This window comes from Hyperolius riggenbachi, chromosome 4 (assembly GCF_040937935.1).
Source record: "Hyperolius riggenbachi isolate aHypRig1 chromosome 4, aHypRig1.pri, whole genome shotgun sequence".
Taxonomy (NCBI): domain Eukaryota; kingdom Metazoa; phylum Chordata; class Amphibia; order Anura; family Hyperoliidae; genus Hyperolius; species Hyperolius riggenbachi.
The window spans coordinates 157440699-157459311 of NC_090649.1; the positions used below are offsets into that span (position 1 = coordinate 157440699).

Genomic DNA, 18613 nt, shown 5'->3' on the forward strand with positions numbered 1-18613 from the left:
AAAGCAGCAATATTTAAACTGCCATGAATTACTGGAACAGTAGGGACAAAAGTGACCAAACAGAGGAACTCACTGTCTACACAAAGCACCTGATGCCACGCTACATTAATCCTATTGGTGCACTTGTAAGACGTCTGATGATGTACAGCCATAAATGACTTCAGAATTCACCACTGGGAAACCATCATTGCAATAAAAAAGACACGGTTGTTTAAAAATGATTCTCCAAGGTTCCCTAGACAGACGCATAAAGAACCATGGTGCAATAATTTACCTATAAAGAAGTCACTGGGTACCCACAGAGCAGATATGTGAGCATAGAAAATACAAAAAGAAATATCAGCCTTCCTAGTGGCTCAGCCTGCCTTCCATTATATACCAACAAGGGCATGAAACGCCTGAGGACAGCTATCAATATCTATCATCCAGCAGGCACTACTGTTTACATGCAAGGAAGACTCCTCTGGGGATATTTCCATCTCATACAAAATAGGAAGCTTTTCTCATAGCCTGAGTGGTGTCATGCCAAGCATAGCGTGTCACTGCCATTTCACAGGAACTATCGATGCTGTGACAACTCAAGCATGGCAATTACTCTGCACAGCATTTCAGCTCTCAGCAATATAGGGGCCTTCGTTAACTCACCTCTGTCTTTGCGGCTGTGCTTGCAGCGGAGCAATCAAATTTCATTGAGAATATATATATATATATATATATATATATATATATATATATATATATATATATATATAGGTTAAAATTTACTACTTTATACAGTTATTCATAAAGGTCACATTGTTCTGGTGCAGTGATAGGATGTCTGCTTTACCCAACAAAACATAGTGGACTATTCATCTGTTCCAGAGTAAATTACTCAATGTGACTTAGAGCATGAAGAGGAAAATGTGTACATAGAGTACAAATCCTAATTACAGTTTGTCCTTTATTGTAAAATTACAGTCTAGCATACCGTACAATAACAACTCCTTTCCCTAATCTTTATTGTACACATCATTATCCTACTTGTATTTGGCCCAAAGTTATGTCATCTGTGTAAAAATCACAAGTTCCCACAGCTAGAGAGATGGGAATTGCCAGTGTACGGATAGGTTATATCCACAGTTCATTCAAAAAGCTCTTCAGTAAAGAAAATTACCTCTCTTCTGCTAACAGTCACAAAATCATCATTCCTAACAGAAATGAACATTTCTGTACCAACAACATTTAACCTTTATTGGTTATACATGAAAATAGGGTAATATTATCAGTACATAAAGGCCCTTTCCTTCTCGGTACTTGTATGATATTGTATCTCTGTATCTCCTTACATTTGGAGTGCTAAATAGTCACTTACGGCTGATTCACACTGCAAGAACTTTTTAGACGCAAGAGATTTTAAAAGCTCTAGCTAATGCAATGCTATAGGGGATTTTTACAAAATCACATCGCTCCAGTGTGAACACACACATAGCGTAACATTAGCAAGAGCTTTTAAAATTACAAAGTGCTTAGAAAAGCTCTTGTAGGTCTTGTTCACACTAGAGGTGCCTTGTGATTTTAAGCACTGGCGATTTTTCAAAATAACCCTGAAAGCGCTTGTGCAATGGTTCTCTATGAGAGAGTTCACATCTGAGCAGTTCGTTTCTGATCCACTCAGATAAGCGTTGCATGTACCATTTTTGAGGCAATTTTGCCTCAATGGAAAGTATAGGAAAAATGCAAAACGCTCACAAAATCGTTTTGTGTAGCGATTGCATTCAGGTTTTTAAGAATAAATACATTGTATTTATCCTTTTCCAGGGCGAACAGTTCACTTCCTGACTTGCGTCAGGGAATGAATTAAAAAAAAAAACGCGCTGTTCACAAAAACGCAACCCCCACGAAATCGCCAGGAATGGAAAAAAATGGCGTCAAAAAAAGCCCAACTCCAATTTCTAGCTGCATATATTTGCATAAATAATTACATAAATTTGCATAAACTCAGAAGTGTTTGCATATCATTGATCATCCCTACTCCAAATAAGTTGTTATGGTGTGGCTTACCGGTATCTGTTGGGGCAGAGGAGAATTTTTGACTCCAATTACATTTAAACAATCCAGCTGGAGATGCTACCTGAGGACTAATTAGATGTTTCAGAAGCCTTGTGTGCATGCTAGACAATCATTTGGCAAGACAGTTGTTTTTGACAGTCTCAGCTGAGAATCTACAGCGTGCACAGCTGCAGCACTAAATCATTTAGTGATTTGGTGCAGCAGAATGCTAAGTGACAAGTGTTAAACAAGTGCATTGTCTTCCTTTGTAGCACAAACACACTGACACTCTGCTCACTTGTCAGCCTTTGTTCCTCCCCCCATTCCATGGAATAGCACGCATTATAGCTGCACAGTGCTTATTCCCAAAATGATAATCAATGAACGTTGAACATGTGTGCAAGGCTATAAACCTTGTGCGCAAACACTACTGACAGTGAGGAACAGATCCACTTGGACATCAGTACTCTATATATGAGCTGCACAAACTAACATAGAAAGCAGTGAGACAATAACATTTGAATATAAACCATGATAACATTTACATTGTTGTACTCTCCATTTTGGCTGATGTGGTATTTGCATGGAGTTTGTATATTCTCGAGTTTTTGCATGGGGTTCCTCAATGTGCTCTGGGTTACTTCCACAGAGAGCCCAGCAGAAGAACAGGGACATATGTAAATGGTACGCAAATGCTATACAATGTGTCTGTACAATAGAAATAGCAGAAAATAAATTAACAAACCAAATGGCAAACATCTGTAATATAGCAAAAGCACAAAATGTAGATAATAGAAAGCTCACAAAGGCTGCTTAGAGAATAAGGTGTCCTTAAAAAAATATGTTAACAGCCTAGTAGGAAGGAGACGGAAGACACTAATAAACTTTAATTCCCTTATCATTTGAATACAGCCCTATCTTCTGTTTTGAAAAAAAAGGCAAATATTCAAAACCATAGCAACTGAAAATGCAACAAGTACAACGTGTGTCAAATGATTTATAATTACTAGATAGAATTACACACATGCAAAAATGGTCATACATGTGTAGAATTAGCACCGATCGACCATCAGATTTGATCATTATTGAATCTGTTGAAAATTGGTGCTGCCAAGTGCATGCCCGATCAACAATTTGACCAATTTCGGATCAAAATTGCATTGGAAAACTTGGGCTGACATGATTGATCGGGTGCTCGGCGGTTATTGCGTGTGATATATTGTGATGGAAACCCCTGGCCGTTGTCCCTCTGGTGCCTGTGCAGTTATACTCTACCTGTCCGCGCTAAGTGTCCGTGTCCCATTTAATTTGGGCACCAAGTGACCAGCGGCTTTTATAGCACATGGGGCAATGAGGCACGTGTGTGATGTCCCCAGCAACAACGTAGGGGCGCAAATGCTAAAGTACCATGAGGGCACTCAGCGCAGATGGCAAGAAAGGTAAAGTATAACTGCACGGGCACCATGGGGGGGAAACATTAAACATTAGGGAGACAGCAGCCGAGGTGCTGAAATCGATTGGGAATCGGTCTTCGGTTTATAGCGGCCAAAAAGATCTCTCTCCAATCTGAGACATATCTGTCTCATGGTCGATCGGCCACCAAAATCACTAGATGTATGGTCACATTAAAGCTCAAAGTGCTCTATAGCTTTGCATTGGTAAAAGTGCCATTGTGTTAAAAGCACTTTGTGGTTGTGGAACTGCACTCTATTGGCCAAACCCTTTCCAAGGGCAAAACGTGCAGGACCTTCCACCTGAGTACCGCCAGGATCCAGACAAAATCAGAGTTGATTGAAGTCCGCAAAGTTTTCTTAAAAGTTATCAAAACTTACTACGGTATGTAACTTTATTGTACAAAAGAAATAAAACATCCTGCTGCCTTTCAGCAGGATGCTTTATTTCTTTTGTACAGTAAAGTTTTGATACCTTTTAAGTAGACTGTGCGGACTTCAATCATCTCTGATTGCGTTAAAAGCAAAAATTGCAGCCTGGCATAGCATACAATTAAAAACCCGTCATCCAACTCAATATCATTATTAGTTATCCCATTAAAGTAATGTCAACTGTGTGAAAATCATTACACATACACACACACAAAAGCACGCACGCGCGAACGCACACACACACACTGTAATGTAATATGCAGTTTAATCTGTAGAACACTATGGTTTTCCATCACTGCTGCTTGCATAGAGAAGCCCCTGCTATAAGTCAAGCCAGCTCAGTCACTTGTATGGCTCCAATTGGGAAATTAAGTAAACCGGTTATCCCTTTCAGTCATTTTTTTGTTTTTAAATTATTCTGTTCTTAGAAGTTATAATGGTGTGGTTAATCTTTTGGAGCAGAGGAGGAATCTTGACTGTAATTTCACTTTAACTAACTCAGTAAATATTTTAAGTGTACAAAATGCCCCCCTTTAACTTCTGCCAATGTCTCATGTAAGCTCATGTGATGACTTAGTAAGTATGAAGACCGCTTCAAGTCATACTCATCAATTCCTCGTAGACAAGGTTTTCCAGTTCTGTTTCAAAATGATCTAATTTTTCCACTCTGGTAAGTATGTCACACCAATGTTCTCTCAACACTAGACTGGAAAATGTATTACATTAAAAGTTACCATTTGGGATGAGCAAATCAATCCTCACACAGGGTGTCTAGACATTTTGTTTTTGGTGCAATGAAAATTCTAATTCACTTTGTACAGTAGCATACACGTTTGATTTGTGGAGAATCATATAATTTACAAGGTACTTGAAATTTATAAAAAAGCGCACATTTTTCTACAAAATGGATCTATGCCGGGAGATCTTTGCTAGCAGAGTCTGTTGTGGGGGAATCTTCTTGCCTGCTGCTGTTCAGACAGGAATCCCAACAGAATTTGAAATTCCATAGACAATTTGCAACAAAAAAGTTTTTTTATGCCAACCGTAAATGCATGAAATATTCTGCACGCAGTGTATCTGCGTTCGGCAAAAAATGTAATTGCACCACTGGAGAGGGAGGACGGGGTCTTGCGCGCACTCACATGCTGCGGTGGCGGAGGTGCGAGAGACCTAGAGCCCGTTTACATACACACACACACACACACACACATACACACACACACACACACACACAAACACTATGCATGATGTTCAGCAGACTTTTTCTTCATTTTGATAGAGGAAGGGTTAGAATTATTTTTCAATATTGTCACAATGTCAGCCTGTTCTTATAGCCCACAAAACTGTTGTGGCCTGAGTTTCCCCTGGGGACAATATCAAGTTCTTCCAGTCTAAGGAACACTTGTTTTCATACACAGAGGTTCTCAGATCGAAAGTAAAGGACCCAATCTTTCCTGATTCTTACTAGAGAGGGAAGGAGGTCTTACTGCAAACTTAAACTGAAAATAAACATATAGGATAATGAATTACCGTATGTGTGTAGTACTAATGGTAAATACATTGAAAATAAAAAATATGAGATTCCAGGAAAGTTTTAAAGGCTGAATGTCTAGGTCTGAATTTTGAACTAAATGTTTAACCATGACAGCCTGATGCCAAATCAGCTTCATTCAGCTGCAAAACAAACAGAAATAATATCTCTTAGAACTTTTTAGCACATGGTCGTTTCCGCAGCCAAACAGAAGTGTTTTGGTTTATGTTTACTTTTTAGGACAGCGGACGGAATTCATCTGCTGTTTGACTGCCTAATTTTCATAGACAAAAGACCTTTATTTAACCCTTGCATTGAAAAAATAAAAAAAGGAACCCTAGACAAGATAAAAGTAGTTCTATATGTACCTGTTTATCTTATCATGTCATAGGTCAGTTCGAGTACGCTTTAACAACATGTGTTTAAGCAGACTTCATTGGCTGAGTGGTATAATTAATGGTGCATTTGCTGCAAAATGAAAATTAGCAGGCATTCTGGGAAAATTAAAAATCTGGAGCTGAAATGTTTACCAATATACAAATCTAAACACAATTCATAAAAACCGATACTAAAAATAAAGCAATAATTCACAGCAATCAACACACTTTGCAAATCTTTTTTAGATTATGAGAGAATTGCTTAGGTAATAAAGACTCAGATATGAAAGGCATTAAATTTGCATTACAAGTGCAGAACATGTGTTCACGTGAATTCAGGAATGCATCAACATGCCACTCTGAATCATTTCAAACCGATTTCCAATGAAGTATCTTTGGGGAAAAAGGATTACGAGTTGAATGGTAGGATTGCACATGGTGACTGAATTCAGCGTGTCCATTAATGTATTACTCACACAACACTAAATATTAGTCAATAAAGCAATACTGAGCTTGTGTTTAGTTCTCTCTGCCATGTGTATGGCGCCAAGCCACGGAAGATCCAGTGACCTTTTCCTGCAGACACACAGCATGATAGCTCATTCCACATTTACACTGTACGACAACTATATATTAGCCTGGAAGCTATGGTTGGTAAAAGGTTTAATTAAAAAACGTACATTTGTTCAGCTATAAGCCTCAATTGACAAAGTCTGCTCTTGGCAGGCTGAGGAGCTGAGTTTTTTAAAACATCTGAACTACAATAATGAGAGTGTTAAAATTAAGTGAATAAAAGTGAAGAGCGTGTTCTGACCTTTCAGCTTTGGACGCGCTGTCAGCCTTGCTTTGTTCATGCTCTTGGCTGAGACAGTGGAGTTCTTCTTGAAGACGTTTCTCACGCTCCAAGCTTCCCTGATATAGCTGGAGCTTGTTTTCCAACGCCTTCACTTTGTCTTCCAAAGCCTTGAACTCGTGCAGTATGAGATAGCTTACACCACAGTATTTGCAAACGGTCTCATCCCGGGGCATCTATGGGACGAAAAAGTCCAATAAATATATGCTTGCAGATGCAGAAAATGGGGTTGGGGGCAAAATGAAACATTTGGCCCCTTAGTAGTCCACAGACCTAGACCTCTACCTTCTTAGACTTAGAAGCTAAGGGTCATGAGCTGTTGTTTAGTTCACCTCTATGGAAGCACCAGCCCTGATCACAGGTAGTGATGGTCATGTCTAGGAGAACTCATGGATGTGATTTGTTTGATCAACTGACAGATTTGCAAAGCTCCAATTTGCTGTGATTACATCCTGCTTTAGCACATGATCATGACTAGTAAATCAGAGACTTACATTTCTATCACCTGACCAAACTGATCACATGCTTCTCCATGAGTTCTCCTTGACATGACCATCACTAATCACAGGATAGGCTTTAGCTAAATGATGACATCATTTTGCAGCCCAAAGCACACAATTTAGATGTTAAAAGAGCGAACTATAAACAAAGACACAAAGTGCTAACATGGGCACCACAGAGACGTAGTGACTAGCACTCTCACCTCCCAACACTGGAGACCTGGATTCAATTCACAGCATGCAATATCTGCATAGAGTTTGCATTTTCTCCCCGCATTTGTGTGTGTTTCCTGTGGGAATTCCAGATTCCTCCCACACCGAGAGACATAAACTGATGTGGGATACACATCACCAGGATAAAAACTTCAGTAGAAAAAAAAAAACAATATGGCTACCTCAACTGTAGAGCAGATGCAAAAGTAAGCAGCTCATTCTGTCATTTAAACATCTCCTCCGCTGAGATTTTTTGTTTCTTAGCAATTGTGCCAAATACAGGATTCTGTTCTATCCTACTCACCAGAATAGTACATAGCTATTTTAGTGAAGGTGGGAAATAGTGCTGGTGTGAAAGGAAAGGCATGGGACATCTCAGGCTGGTTTCACACTGCATATTGGCAGTAGTGGTGCGATTCGGGGACCACACAGCCAAAAACAGTCCTTTGGGATGCGGTAATCCCCGTCTGGCATACAGGAAGTGAGTCTCTCTAGTGCTCACTTCCCGTGGCCGAAGCGATGACGTGCGCGGAAGTGGATTGAAAAATACGTTTCCACGTATGCGTGACGCTGAAAACTTGCAGCGGTCATTTCAAAACACGCGTCGCCATAGACTTGTCAACAAGACTTCCGGTGCGCTGCATGTCGCCGCAGGTAACGGCACTCGAGTTAGGGTATTTACAGTGCAGCGCTGCAACCGATGTGGACTACCCCACTAACTTTAACTGCCCTAGTGGTAGGCTGCGGTAGACCGCACCAGTGTGAAAGGGCCCTCTGTCACACATCCCTAACTGCAGCATCCTGGAGAACTGTTAGCCTGGAACAGAGGACACCACACATAAAGGAGTCTGAAAAATTAACAAGGGATTGTGATTTATCAAAACAGGTGCAACAAAAACTGGAGCAAATGTAATACAGATGCCCAGAGCAACCAATCAGCATCTTCGTTTCTTTCAACAGCTGAATCCTGATTGTTTGCTGTGGGCAACTGCTCCAATTCTAAATGTTACAATGTGAACATCCTTTGAAACATTAAAAAAAAACCTTGCTATTATACTTTTAAAGTATCTGAAAAAAAAAAATAACTCTCAGAGGAAGAAACTTTTGATTGGCTATCAATCATTCTCCGAACACTACAAACAGAAATATCTTGAAAGAATAAGCTTTGCTGTGTTCAGAGTAGTGCTTCTCAAATCTGTTTTTATCAAGTTCCATCAACGGTGGATGTTTTGTTGATTACGTCTCAGCTGCACAAGTGGAGTCGCTGAAGCCTTTGGTGAATGCATTCCTGAAATATGGGACTTGAGAACAGGCTTGAGAATCAATGGCTCAGAACATTTGGTGGACAACCTGTTGCCTTGGAAGGTCCAGAGATGCAGCCTCAACTCCCCTAAGAGGCCAATTTCTTTATAAAAAGCCTAAAGATGTACATCCCGTCCTATCTACAATAAAATATTCACACAATACTTAAAAAAAGTAGTGAACATTAATCAGCTAGGTTCACTATGTACAAAGCAATATTAAGTCCTGCATTATTTGATTAAAACCAAAGACAAACCTTTCAATTAGAGAGCTCCACAAGTGCATGCTATCGCTAGAGATCTTTTCTGAGAAGCGTTTTATTCTATCTATACTCACACAGATATTTCAAAATGACTCTGGTCCCTGGGATGACCCTGAATTTATAGCACAAGTATTTGTGATATTTATTTGACTTTTGTTAATGGAAAACACAAAATGTACTCAGAAACCATGGATATATAATATGCTATTCCTGAAAAAAACAAAAACTGAATGCCGCAGGTTCCAACATGAAAACCATTGTTGACTTTATTGAAAATAAGGGACAACACGATCAGTTATGAGAGGTTATCATTAGAGGAACACTGTGTTCGTGCGCTGCCACTTTTTCAAATAAGTATCAAATAAGTACACTTCTGCTGAACTGTCCGTTCCAGAATATATAATCCGATGTACTGATCCAAAAGCTAAAATTAAAAAGTTAACACTATGCACTCTATCCGCACAAAATGTAAGTCGTTTTGCTGTTCCATGCCAGGGTTTGCCAAACAAAGGGGTGTATGCAATAAACTGCGTTAAGCGCAATTACATACATAAAGTCTTACAGCACGATGAGTAGAACAGAATGCATTGCATGTAATATATTGCGTTGTGCTCTACTTATCCTGGGGCAACACGGTGGCATATCGGTTGCACCCTTGCGCTGGGTCACCAGTTCGTATTTCAGCCAAGGCCCCACCTGCACAGTTTGTATAAAAACAAGGAACACTAAGAGCCCCAATAGTGTAATATGTACTGGTAAATGGTTACTAGATAGAGTAAATATTAATACTCACAAACCAGGGTTACCATTAGGCAACCACTGTAAAGGCAGGTGGGGAGATTTTCCTGACCCCACTCAGGAATAAGAAGTCGCTCTCTGTAGATGAGAAAAAGGGGGTTCAACCCTCCACCCAGGGTGGACTCAATATTATGCAGGAGAACAGAGGCGCCAAAAGGAGAAAAGGAAGCTAAAGAGCTTAAAAACCAAATTCTTGGCAAATAGAGGAGGCAGTGGTGGACTTACCTCCTCCAAGTAGACACACAACTACTGTAGTAAAGACAGTCAATATATTTTATTTATGAACTCCAAATATGCAACGCGTTTCGCAGGTGCCTGGCTCTTCTACTGACCACATGTGCTATTGCTCCGTTGTTATTGCCTGATGAAGCGGGATCCAACCTGCGAAACGCGTTGCATATTTGGAGTTCATATATAAAATATATTGACTGTGTTTACTACAGTCGTTGTGTGTCTACTTAGAGGAGGTAAGTCCACCACTACCTCCTCTATTTACCAAGAATTTGGTTTTTAAGCTCATTTAGCTTCCTTTTATCCTTTTGGCGCCTCTGTTCTCCAGCACAGTTTGTATGTTCTCCCCATGTCTGTGTGTGTTTCCTCCAGGCACTCCAGTTTCCTCCCAAATCCCCAAAACATACAGATAAGTTAACTGGCTTCACCCCAAATTGGCCCTATAATACAATACATACACTACACAATACATACGTAGACATAGGACTATGGTAGGGATTAGATTGTGAGCCCCTCTAAGGGCCCGTTTCCACTATCGCGAATCCGCATGCGTTGCCCGCATGCAGATTCGCACAGCCAATACAAGTGGATGGGCCTGTTTCCACTTGTCAGTTTTGCTGTGCGTTTTTTCTGTGCAGGATTTTTCTGCATGGCACAGCCCTCAGAATTCGCCTGCGTGTGGAATGCAGGCGAATCGCACGCAATGTATTTAATAGGGAAATCGCATGCGTTTTCCCCATGCGTTTTTTGCCGCAAATTCGCATGCGATTTCTCATAGGTACCCATGTTAATTCACACAGGCAGTGACATGGTTAAAATCGCATCACCCTAACCTATGCGAAATCGCGGCAAAAACGCATGCAGAATCGCACCCGCATGCTATTTGCCTGCGGTGATTCGCCGGCGATTCCGCAACGCTATAGTGGAAACGGGCCCTTAGGGACAGTTAGTGACAAGACAATATACTGTACTCTGTATAGCTCTGCGGAAGATGTTGGCACTATATAAATAATAAAAATCATGCGGTAAGACTTTACATATGTAATTCTGCTTAACACGATTTATTGCATACACCCCATAAACCGTTACATATAAAGCATAGTTCTGGCTTTCCCAGTTTCAGTTCCCCCACTTGGGGAAGAGGACTTGTGCTGCAAGACTTTTCCCAGAGAACTAAAACTAAAATTTGGTTGCCTGTAGTGCTGATTGCAAATGCATGGTTTTCACAGCTGAAAGCTGACCTGTAGAATTGAGCAAAAAAAATAAAAAAGGGACCTGCAACTTGTGAGTGCCTAGTCCAGAGAATTCTCCATAGCCAAATGAATCACAAAAAGAATACTTCAGTGAAGCCTCATACATACACTAGAGAGGTTCTAGGGGGGGCAAGAGGGGCGAGCACCCCAGGCCCCGCACCTGGAATAAACCACTCTGTTTGATATGGTTGGGTGTGCAGACCATTTTCTAATGGTATACTGCATCAGGCATTGTTACTACAGTAATTGCCCAGGTCTACACAACTCTGCAGCAAGAGCAGTAACTAAGACTTAAGCTGTGCTATCTTCTTCTCTTCTGCTTGGACATCTGCACAGCATTTGACCATCCACCATCCTTTTCGTTATTTGCTCAAAAGCAAAGAGTGAGTGCCTCATTATAGATCCCTATGCATAGCTTCCATGCATCATACTTGTGGACCACCACAGGCAGCAGAGCAACACTCAACAGGAAGACACAGAAGTGCCAGCAGCACACTCGGGTGTTTCTTTATTCAACAAAGGATCACACAAACAGTAGATTAACTTTCACAGTTTACTTTTACTTCTCATGTTTGTGTAATCCAGCAATAAATAAAAAAGTACCTGAGGTGACTCCATGACCTGCTGTTAATTCTTCCCATGTTTATAATGCCTGAAAAGGATTATCTTGCATGATGATCACTAAAGGCGCGTACACGCACCGTATTTTTACAAACGAAGTGTGCGTCAGACCCTTCCACGGGGCGGTCATTCTGCCAACAGTAGTACAGGCTGTCGGCAGACTGATAACACTGTTTTTGACTGATCCGCTCGACAGATCAGTCAAAAACAGTCTTATTAGTCTGCCGACAGCCTGTACTCACGTACTACTGTCGGCAGAACCCGCAGGAGGGTCTGACGGACCCGTCATTTGTAACAATTCGGCGTGTGTATGCGCCTTAAGAGCTGTTTTCAGGACTAGCAACAGACATTTTGCAAGATTGATTATTAGAGATGGTGAATGAGCTGATAGCTTGTATATAAATGTAATGCAAATTGTATACAGCGTGGGATTAGGCCAATCAAATGAATTTACTGCCAATTTGAATTGGCCCTAAACCAAGCTGCATACAAACAGTATTAAAGTGCGTACACACTTTCGACAGATGTCCTATGTTGGTGATTACTGCCTGATCCACTTCGGTGACTCTGCTCGCCAGGATGCACATGCGGGGTGATGGGTGTGGGGACGACCAGCAGCACGTGCATTGCTCTACTCATTATCAATCACATTTTTTTTCCCTTTTAAACATGACCAGTTGCCTGGCATCCTGCTGATCTTTATGGTCAGTAGCGTCTGACTCAATGATCTGGAACTAGCATGCAGTGAATCCCTTCAGGCTTCAGTCAGAAACATCTGATCTGCTGCATGCTTGTTCAGGATTCATGGCTAAAAGTATCAGAGGCAGGTGATCAGCAGGACTGCCAGGCAACTGGTATTGTTTAAAAGGAAACACATGCTCCAGCCTCCATATACCTCTGACTTCATGGCCCTTTTCACACAATTTTACCGGACCCCACCTCAGGGCAATAAAAATCTATGGGCACTTTCATACTGCCACAGTACGGCGCAATGCAATGGAAATGAAGTTTCCGACGCATCCCCGATGCTCGGATAGATCTACGTTACCGTACAGACATGCGCTGACATGCGGCGGACCGGAAGCTATTTAAGTCTGTGGCGATGCAGGTTTTTAAATAATGGTGGCGGTGCGGCGCGCATGTGCGGATGCGTGTTTGTTACAATATGTTTCCGTGCATGTCCGTATTTCCAAAACAGGAAGAGAGCGCTAGTGAGTGTCACTTCCTGTCTGGCTGTTGGCCAGAAGGGGATTACCGCGTATTAACGCGGTGGCCACACCGCTGCCACCAATCCCTAGTGTGAAACCGGCAACAGGTTCCCTTTAATTGAGCTTTATGCCTCCCTCCAAAATTATTATGAAACCAGTAGTAAAAGAAATGTGGAGGCTTCCATCTTGCTGATGTTTTGCCATCAGGTTTATCTGAGTGACACACTGGCAACAAGCATGCAACCAATAAAATCAGACTTACAGTAAGTCAGATCACCTGATTTGTATGCGGATTCTGGACAAGAGGTAGATGACCAGCACACCAGCCAGGGAAACTGGTAAATGGCATACATTTTATAATTTGTGGTAAATCAAGTGAACAATCTTTCGTCTCTGGGTAGCGATCATTTATATCATCTAGCACATCATTAGGTTTATGACAAGATGTCAGCAGATGTCAGCAGCTGTACCTCCCTGCGTCTGCGTAGGTTTCCTCCTGGAACTCCAATTTCCTCTACGTCTCAAAAAACATACATAAAAATGAATTGGCTTGCCCTAAAATTGGCCCTAGACAATGATAAATATACAGTGGCTAGCAAAAGTATTCGGCCCCCTTGAAGTATTCCACATTTTGTCACATTACTGCCACAAACATTCATCAATTTTATTGGAATTCCACATGAAAGACCAATACAAAATGGTGTACACGTGAGAAGTGGAACGAAAATCATACACGATTCCAATTTTTTTTTTACAAATCAATAACTGCAAAGTGGGGTGTGCGTAATTGGTCTGAGTGCAGTCAGATGCCCATAGGCAGTGCCTGATGAGTGCTAATGACTAAATAGAGTGCACCAGTGTGTAATCTAATGTCAGTACAAATACAGCTGCTCTGTGACGGCCTCAGAGGTTGTCTAAGAGTATATTGGGAGCAACAACACCATGAATTCCAAAGAACACACCAGACAGGTCAGGGATAAAGTTATTGAGAAATTTAAAGCAGGCTTAGGCTACAAAAAGATTTCCAAAGCCTTGAACATCCCACGGAACACTGTTCAAGTGATCATTCAGAAATGGAAGGAGTATGGCACAACTGTAAACCTACCAAGACAAGGCCGTCCACCTAAACTCATAGGCCGAACAAGGAGAGCGCTGATCATAAATACAGATAAGAGGCCCCTGGTGATTCTGGACGAGCTGCAGAGATCTACAGCTCAGGTGGGGGAATCTGTCCATTAGACAACTATTAGTCGTGCACTGCACACAGTTTGCCTTTATGGAAGAGTGGCAAGAAGAAAGCCATTGTTAACAGAAAAGCATAAGAAGTCTCATTTGCAGTTTGCCACAAGCCATGTGGGGGACACAGCAAACATGTGGAAGAAGGTGCTTTGGTCAGATGAGACCAAAATGGAACTTTTTGGCCAAAATGCAAAACGCTATGTGTGGCGGAAAACTAACACTGCACATCACTCTGAACACACCATCCCCACTGTCAAATATGGTGGTGGCAGCATCATGCTCTGGGAGTGCTTCTCTTCAGCAGGGACAGGGAAGCTGGTCAGAGTTGATGGGAAGATGGATGGAGCTAAATACAGGGAAATCTTGGAAGAAAACCTCTTGGAGTCTGCAAAAGACTTGAGGCTTGGGTGGAGGTTCACCTTCCAGCAGGAGAACAACTCTAAACATAAAGCCAGGGCAAGAATGGAATGGTTTAAAACAAAACATATCCAAGTGTTATAATTGCCCAGTCAAAGTTCAGATCTAAATCCAATCGAGAATCTGTGGCAAGATCTGAAAACTGCTGTTCACAAACGCTGTCCATCTAATCTGACTGAACTGGAGCTGTTTTGCAAAGAAGAATGGGCAAGGATTTCAGTCTCTAGATGTGCAAAGCTGGTAGAGACATACCCTAAAAGACTGGCAGCTGTAATTGCAGCAAAAGGTGGTTCTACAAAGTATTGACTCAGGGGGCTGAATAATTACGCACACCCCACTTTGCAGTTATTTATTTGTAAAAAATGTTTGGAATCATGTATGATTTTTGTTCCACTTCTCACATGTACACCACTTTGTATTGGTCTTTCACGTGGAGTTCCAAAAAAAATGTATTTATGTTTGTGGCAGTAATATGACAAAATGGGGAAAACTTCAAGGGGGCCGAATACTTTTGCAAGCCACTGTATATACTGGACATATGACTATTGTAGGAACTAGATTGTTAGTTCCTCTGAGGGACAGTTAGTGATATGACAATGTATACTCTGTAAAGTGCTGCGGAAGATATCGGCACTATATAAATCCTCTATAATAAAACCTGTGTCCCTGCGCAGCACTGTCTCTTTGTAGCTGGGTCTGTGCGTTTTGCTACTGTGCATATGCGCAGCATAGACCCGGACAGCAGTTGGGACTGGAGAACAATGCCAGTGAGCCGGGCGGGCGTGTGCGCGGGCGGACGGGTGCGCACGGATTGTGCACAAGCACGAGCAGCGGGTTTGTGCGGGTATGTTGGATGCATGTGCATGCGAAGACCTAGAGCCCGTTTTTAAATGGGCTTGGGTCTACAAGTACTAAATAATAAGTCTATTTGGGGTAACGCCTGGTATAGTAAACCCTGGATATAATAGAACTTATATTTTAGTAAACCTGTTTTGCCCCCTGTGGCATTCTGTATCTGGCTATAGTGGAAAGTGAAACTAGGGCTAGCATGGTTGTCATTAATGCTTGCAACGTATAGAATTAAACTGAAGGCAGGCTCGGACTGAACCACCGATGGTCCCATCGGTGGGCCCCGACTGCCCCTCCTCCTGGGGGCCCCAGAGCTAAGAGGGAGGGGGGCACAGCTTGAAAGGGGGGGAATTGGGCACAGAGTGGCGGGGAGGGGGGGAAGCGTCCCCCCCCTCCCTCACCTAGGGGCCCCCCCTTCCGCGCACCCCCCTCCTCCAGAAGTGCAGCCAGCAGCGAGCGGAGAATAGCTACAGAGATGATGCTATCTCCGCTCCGAGTCCGCATGTCGCTGCCCAGCTGGTCTCTGTCTGCTGTAGTGACGCTGTCCAATCACGCTCTCGCAGTACTTCCGTGACGTGATTGGACAGCGTCACTACAGGAGACAGAGACCAGCAGGGCAGCAGCGGCATGCGGAGCGGAGATAGCATCATCTGAAGCTCGGACGGTAAGCTATTCTCCGCTCGCTGCTGGCTGCACTTCTGGAGGAGGGGGGTGCGGGGAAGGGGGGCCCCTATGTGAGGGAGGGGGGAGGCTTCCCCGCTGATCTGTGCCCTCTGCCCCCCCCTTCCAAGCTGGAGGGGGGACTTGCATTGTGTGGGGGTATCTCTGCCACCAACCTGATTGCATTGTGTGGGGGTATCTCTGCCACCAACCTGATTGCATTGTGTGGGGGTATCTGCAGCCAACCTAATTGCATTGTGTGGGGGTATCTGCAGCCAACCTGATTGCATTGTGTGGGGGTATCTGCAGCCAACCTGATTGCATTGTGTGGGGTATCTGCAGCCTACCTGATTGCATTGTGTGGGGGTATCTGCAGCCAACCTGTTTGCATATTGTGGGGGTATCTGCAGCCAATCTGTTTGCATTTTGTGGGTGTATCTGCAGCCAACCTGATTGCATTTTGTGGGGGTATCTGCCACCAACCTGATTGCATTGTGTGGGGGTATCTGCCGTCAACCTGATTGCATTTTGTGGGGGTATCTGCCACCAACCTGATTGCATTGTGTGGGGGTATCTGTCGTCAACCTGATTGCATTTTGTGGGGGTATCTGCCACCAACCTGATTGCCTTGTGTGGGGGTATCTGCCATCAACCTGATTGCATTTTGTGGGGGTATCTGCCATCAACCTGATTGCATTTTGTGGGGGTATCTGCCATCAACCTGATTGCATTTTGTGGGGGTATCTGCCATCAACCTGATTGCATTTTGTGGGGGTATCTGCTGCCAACCTGATTGCATTTTGTGGGGGTATCTGCTACCATTTGACTACTTGATGAATTATCATGAGGCATGTAACTACTTGAATATTTTATCTAAAATGTATCTGGTCAGACCTAATCTCTGTGAATAACACCGCTACTTATTTTGTGTTTTGTATTTTTTTTTTTTTTTTTTAAGTGTGCCCATGACTCATCATAACCACGCCGATGTTCCAGTGCGTGGTGACCCCCATTTAGCTTCACTGCGGCGCGCTGACATATCCCTATTGGAGACTGTCCTCAGAATTGCTCACAATCTATTCCCTACCATAAAGTCATGCAAAATTTCTAGAGTACATGTGTATGTGAGCCCAAAATGGGGGGGGGGGAGAGGAGGAGGGGGGGGTGGGCCCCAGGCTGAAACTTCCTTGGTGGGCCCTTGGTGTCCCAGTCCGACCCTGACTGAAGGGGTTGCAATTTTCTCAACAAAGAGTTTTATGTATTATTTGAACACTCATTGAGCACACATAAGAAAGAAATATATTTATTGTAAGGCTTAAAGATCTGCCACCACTTAAGTACTGGTAAACAACCCTTAAAGGATAGCTGTACTTTTAAATATTTGTACATAGAAAGCTTTAAAAGCAGATCTGGGTAAATAATCCAAAAACAATACAATACTGATCTTGCAGGCTGATCTAAAGATGCACAGCAGCATGGATGGCCACCTGTAGGTACAGGAAACTTTGCAGAGTGTGTACATTTGTCCATGTATCTGATATTCACCTGTAGACTTAGGCCCACAGGTTCACTCAGCAATGCAAAACGCGATCACAATAGCCCAGCGATCACAATTTTGTGAGTTCTGCATTTTTTCCGGCTATTACATTTTGCGATTCCCATTGCTACATGTAGCAACTATCTAACCACACTGTTTTATGCAGTGCCACACTATGAGCTGTCGATCTACCACCACTCCTGACCTGCTGTCGATGGAATCTTCCATCCGGTACGATCAACCAATTCAATTGGGTCGATTGTGCTGGCATGTTGGGGCATTGGTTTCTAGCAGATTCGATCAAATGATCAAATGGACCAGATGTCTATGGGAAAAAATCGACCAGTGCATGGTATGCTTAAATTTATCAATGTTTAAAGCTTGTTTATAATTGCACTGAAAAACCTAAGTGACCTGTCAAACCTAGCTTGGATTTATTAAAATAATTGTTTGCTATTATGTATTAGGTGGAAGGGAAGCTTGCAACATCTGCCTGTCACAAACACTGGTCCGCACGACAGCCGGGGGCCCCAGGTCTCTCTCACTAGCTGGGGCCCCCAAACCACCATGCAATACCTAGAGGAAAGTGTGGGCAACCCTGGACCTCTCACCCCCACCACCTCTAAACTGAATGCAATTGTGTTTGTTGCAGTTAACATGTGCCTGTGTCAGAGCAGAACATGATAGGGTTAGTGAAATAGGGTCCAGTACAATTCATTTATTCTCCTAAGTTTCCTCCTACAGGGGTGTAACAATAGACCCTGCAAGGGATGCAGCTGCAGGGGGGCCCAGAAGCCACAGGGGGCCCGTCCTGAGAGACTGACAATAAGGGCAAGGAGTGAAAAACG

At 42.7% G+C, this 18613-nt stretch overlaps 1 protein-coding gene across 3 annotated transcripts in view; it reads right to left on the reverse strand.

Annotated features, from left to right (window-relative positions):
- The window catches only part of LEKR1 (leucine, glutamate and lysine rich 1), a 319504-nt gene that overhangs the window by 287835 nt on the left and 13056 nt on the right, over window positions 1-18613 (reverse strand). For all 3 annotated transcript variants that reach the window (XM_068280847.1, XM_068280848.1, XM_068280846.1), the window contains exon 3: window positions 6637-6851. In XM_068280847.1, coding sequence (XP_068136948.1) covers window positions 6637-6851 — 215 coding nt within the window. The remainder of the gene's footprint in view (window positions 1-6636; window positions 6852-18613) is intronic.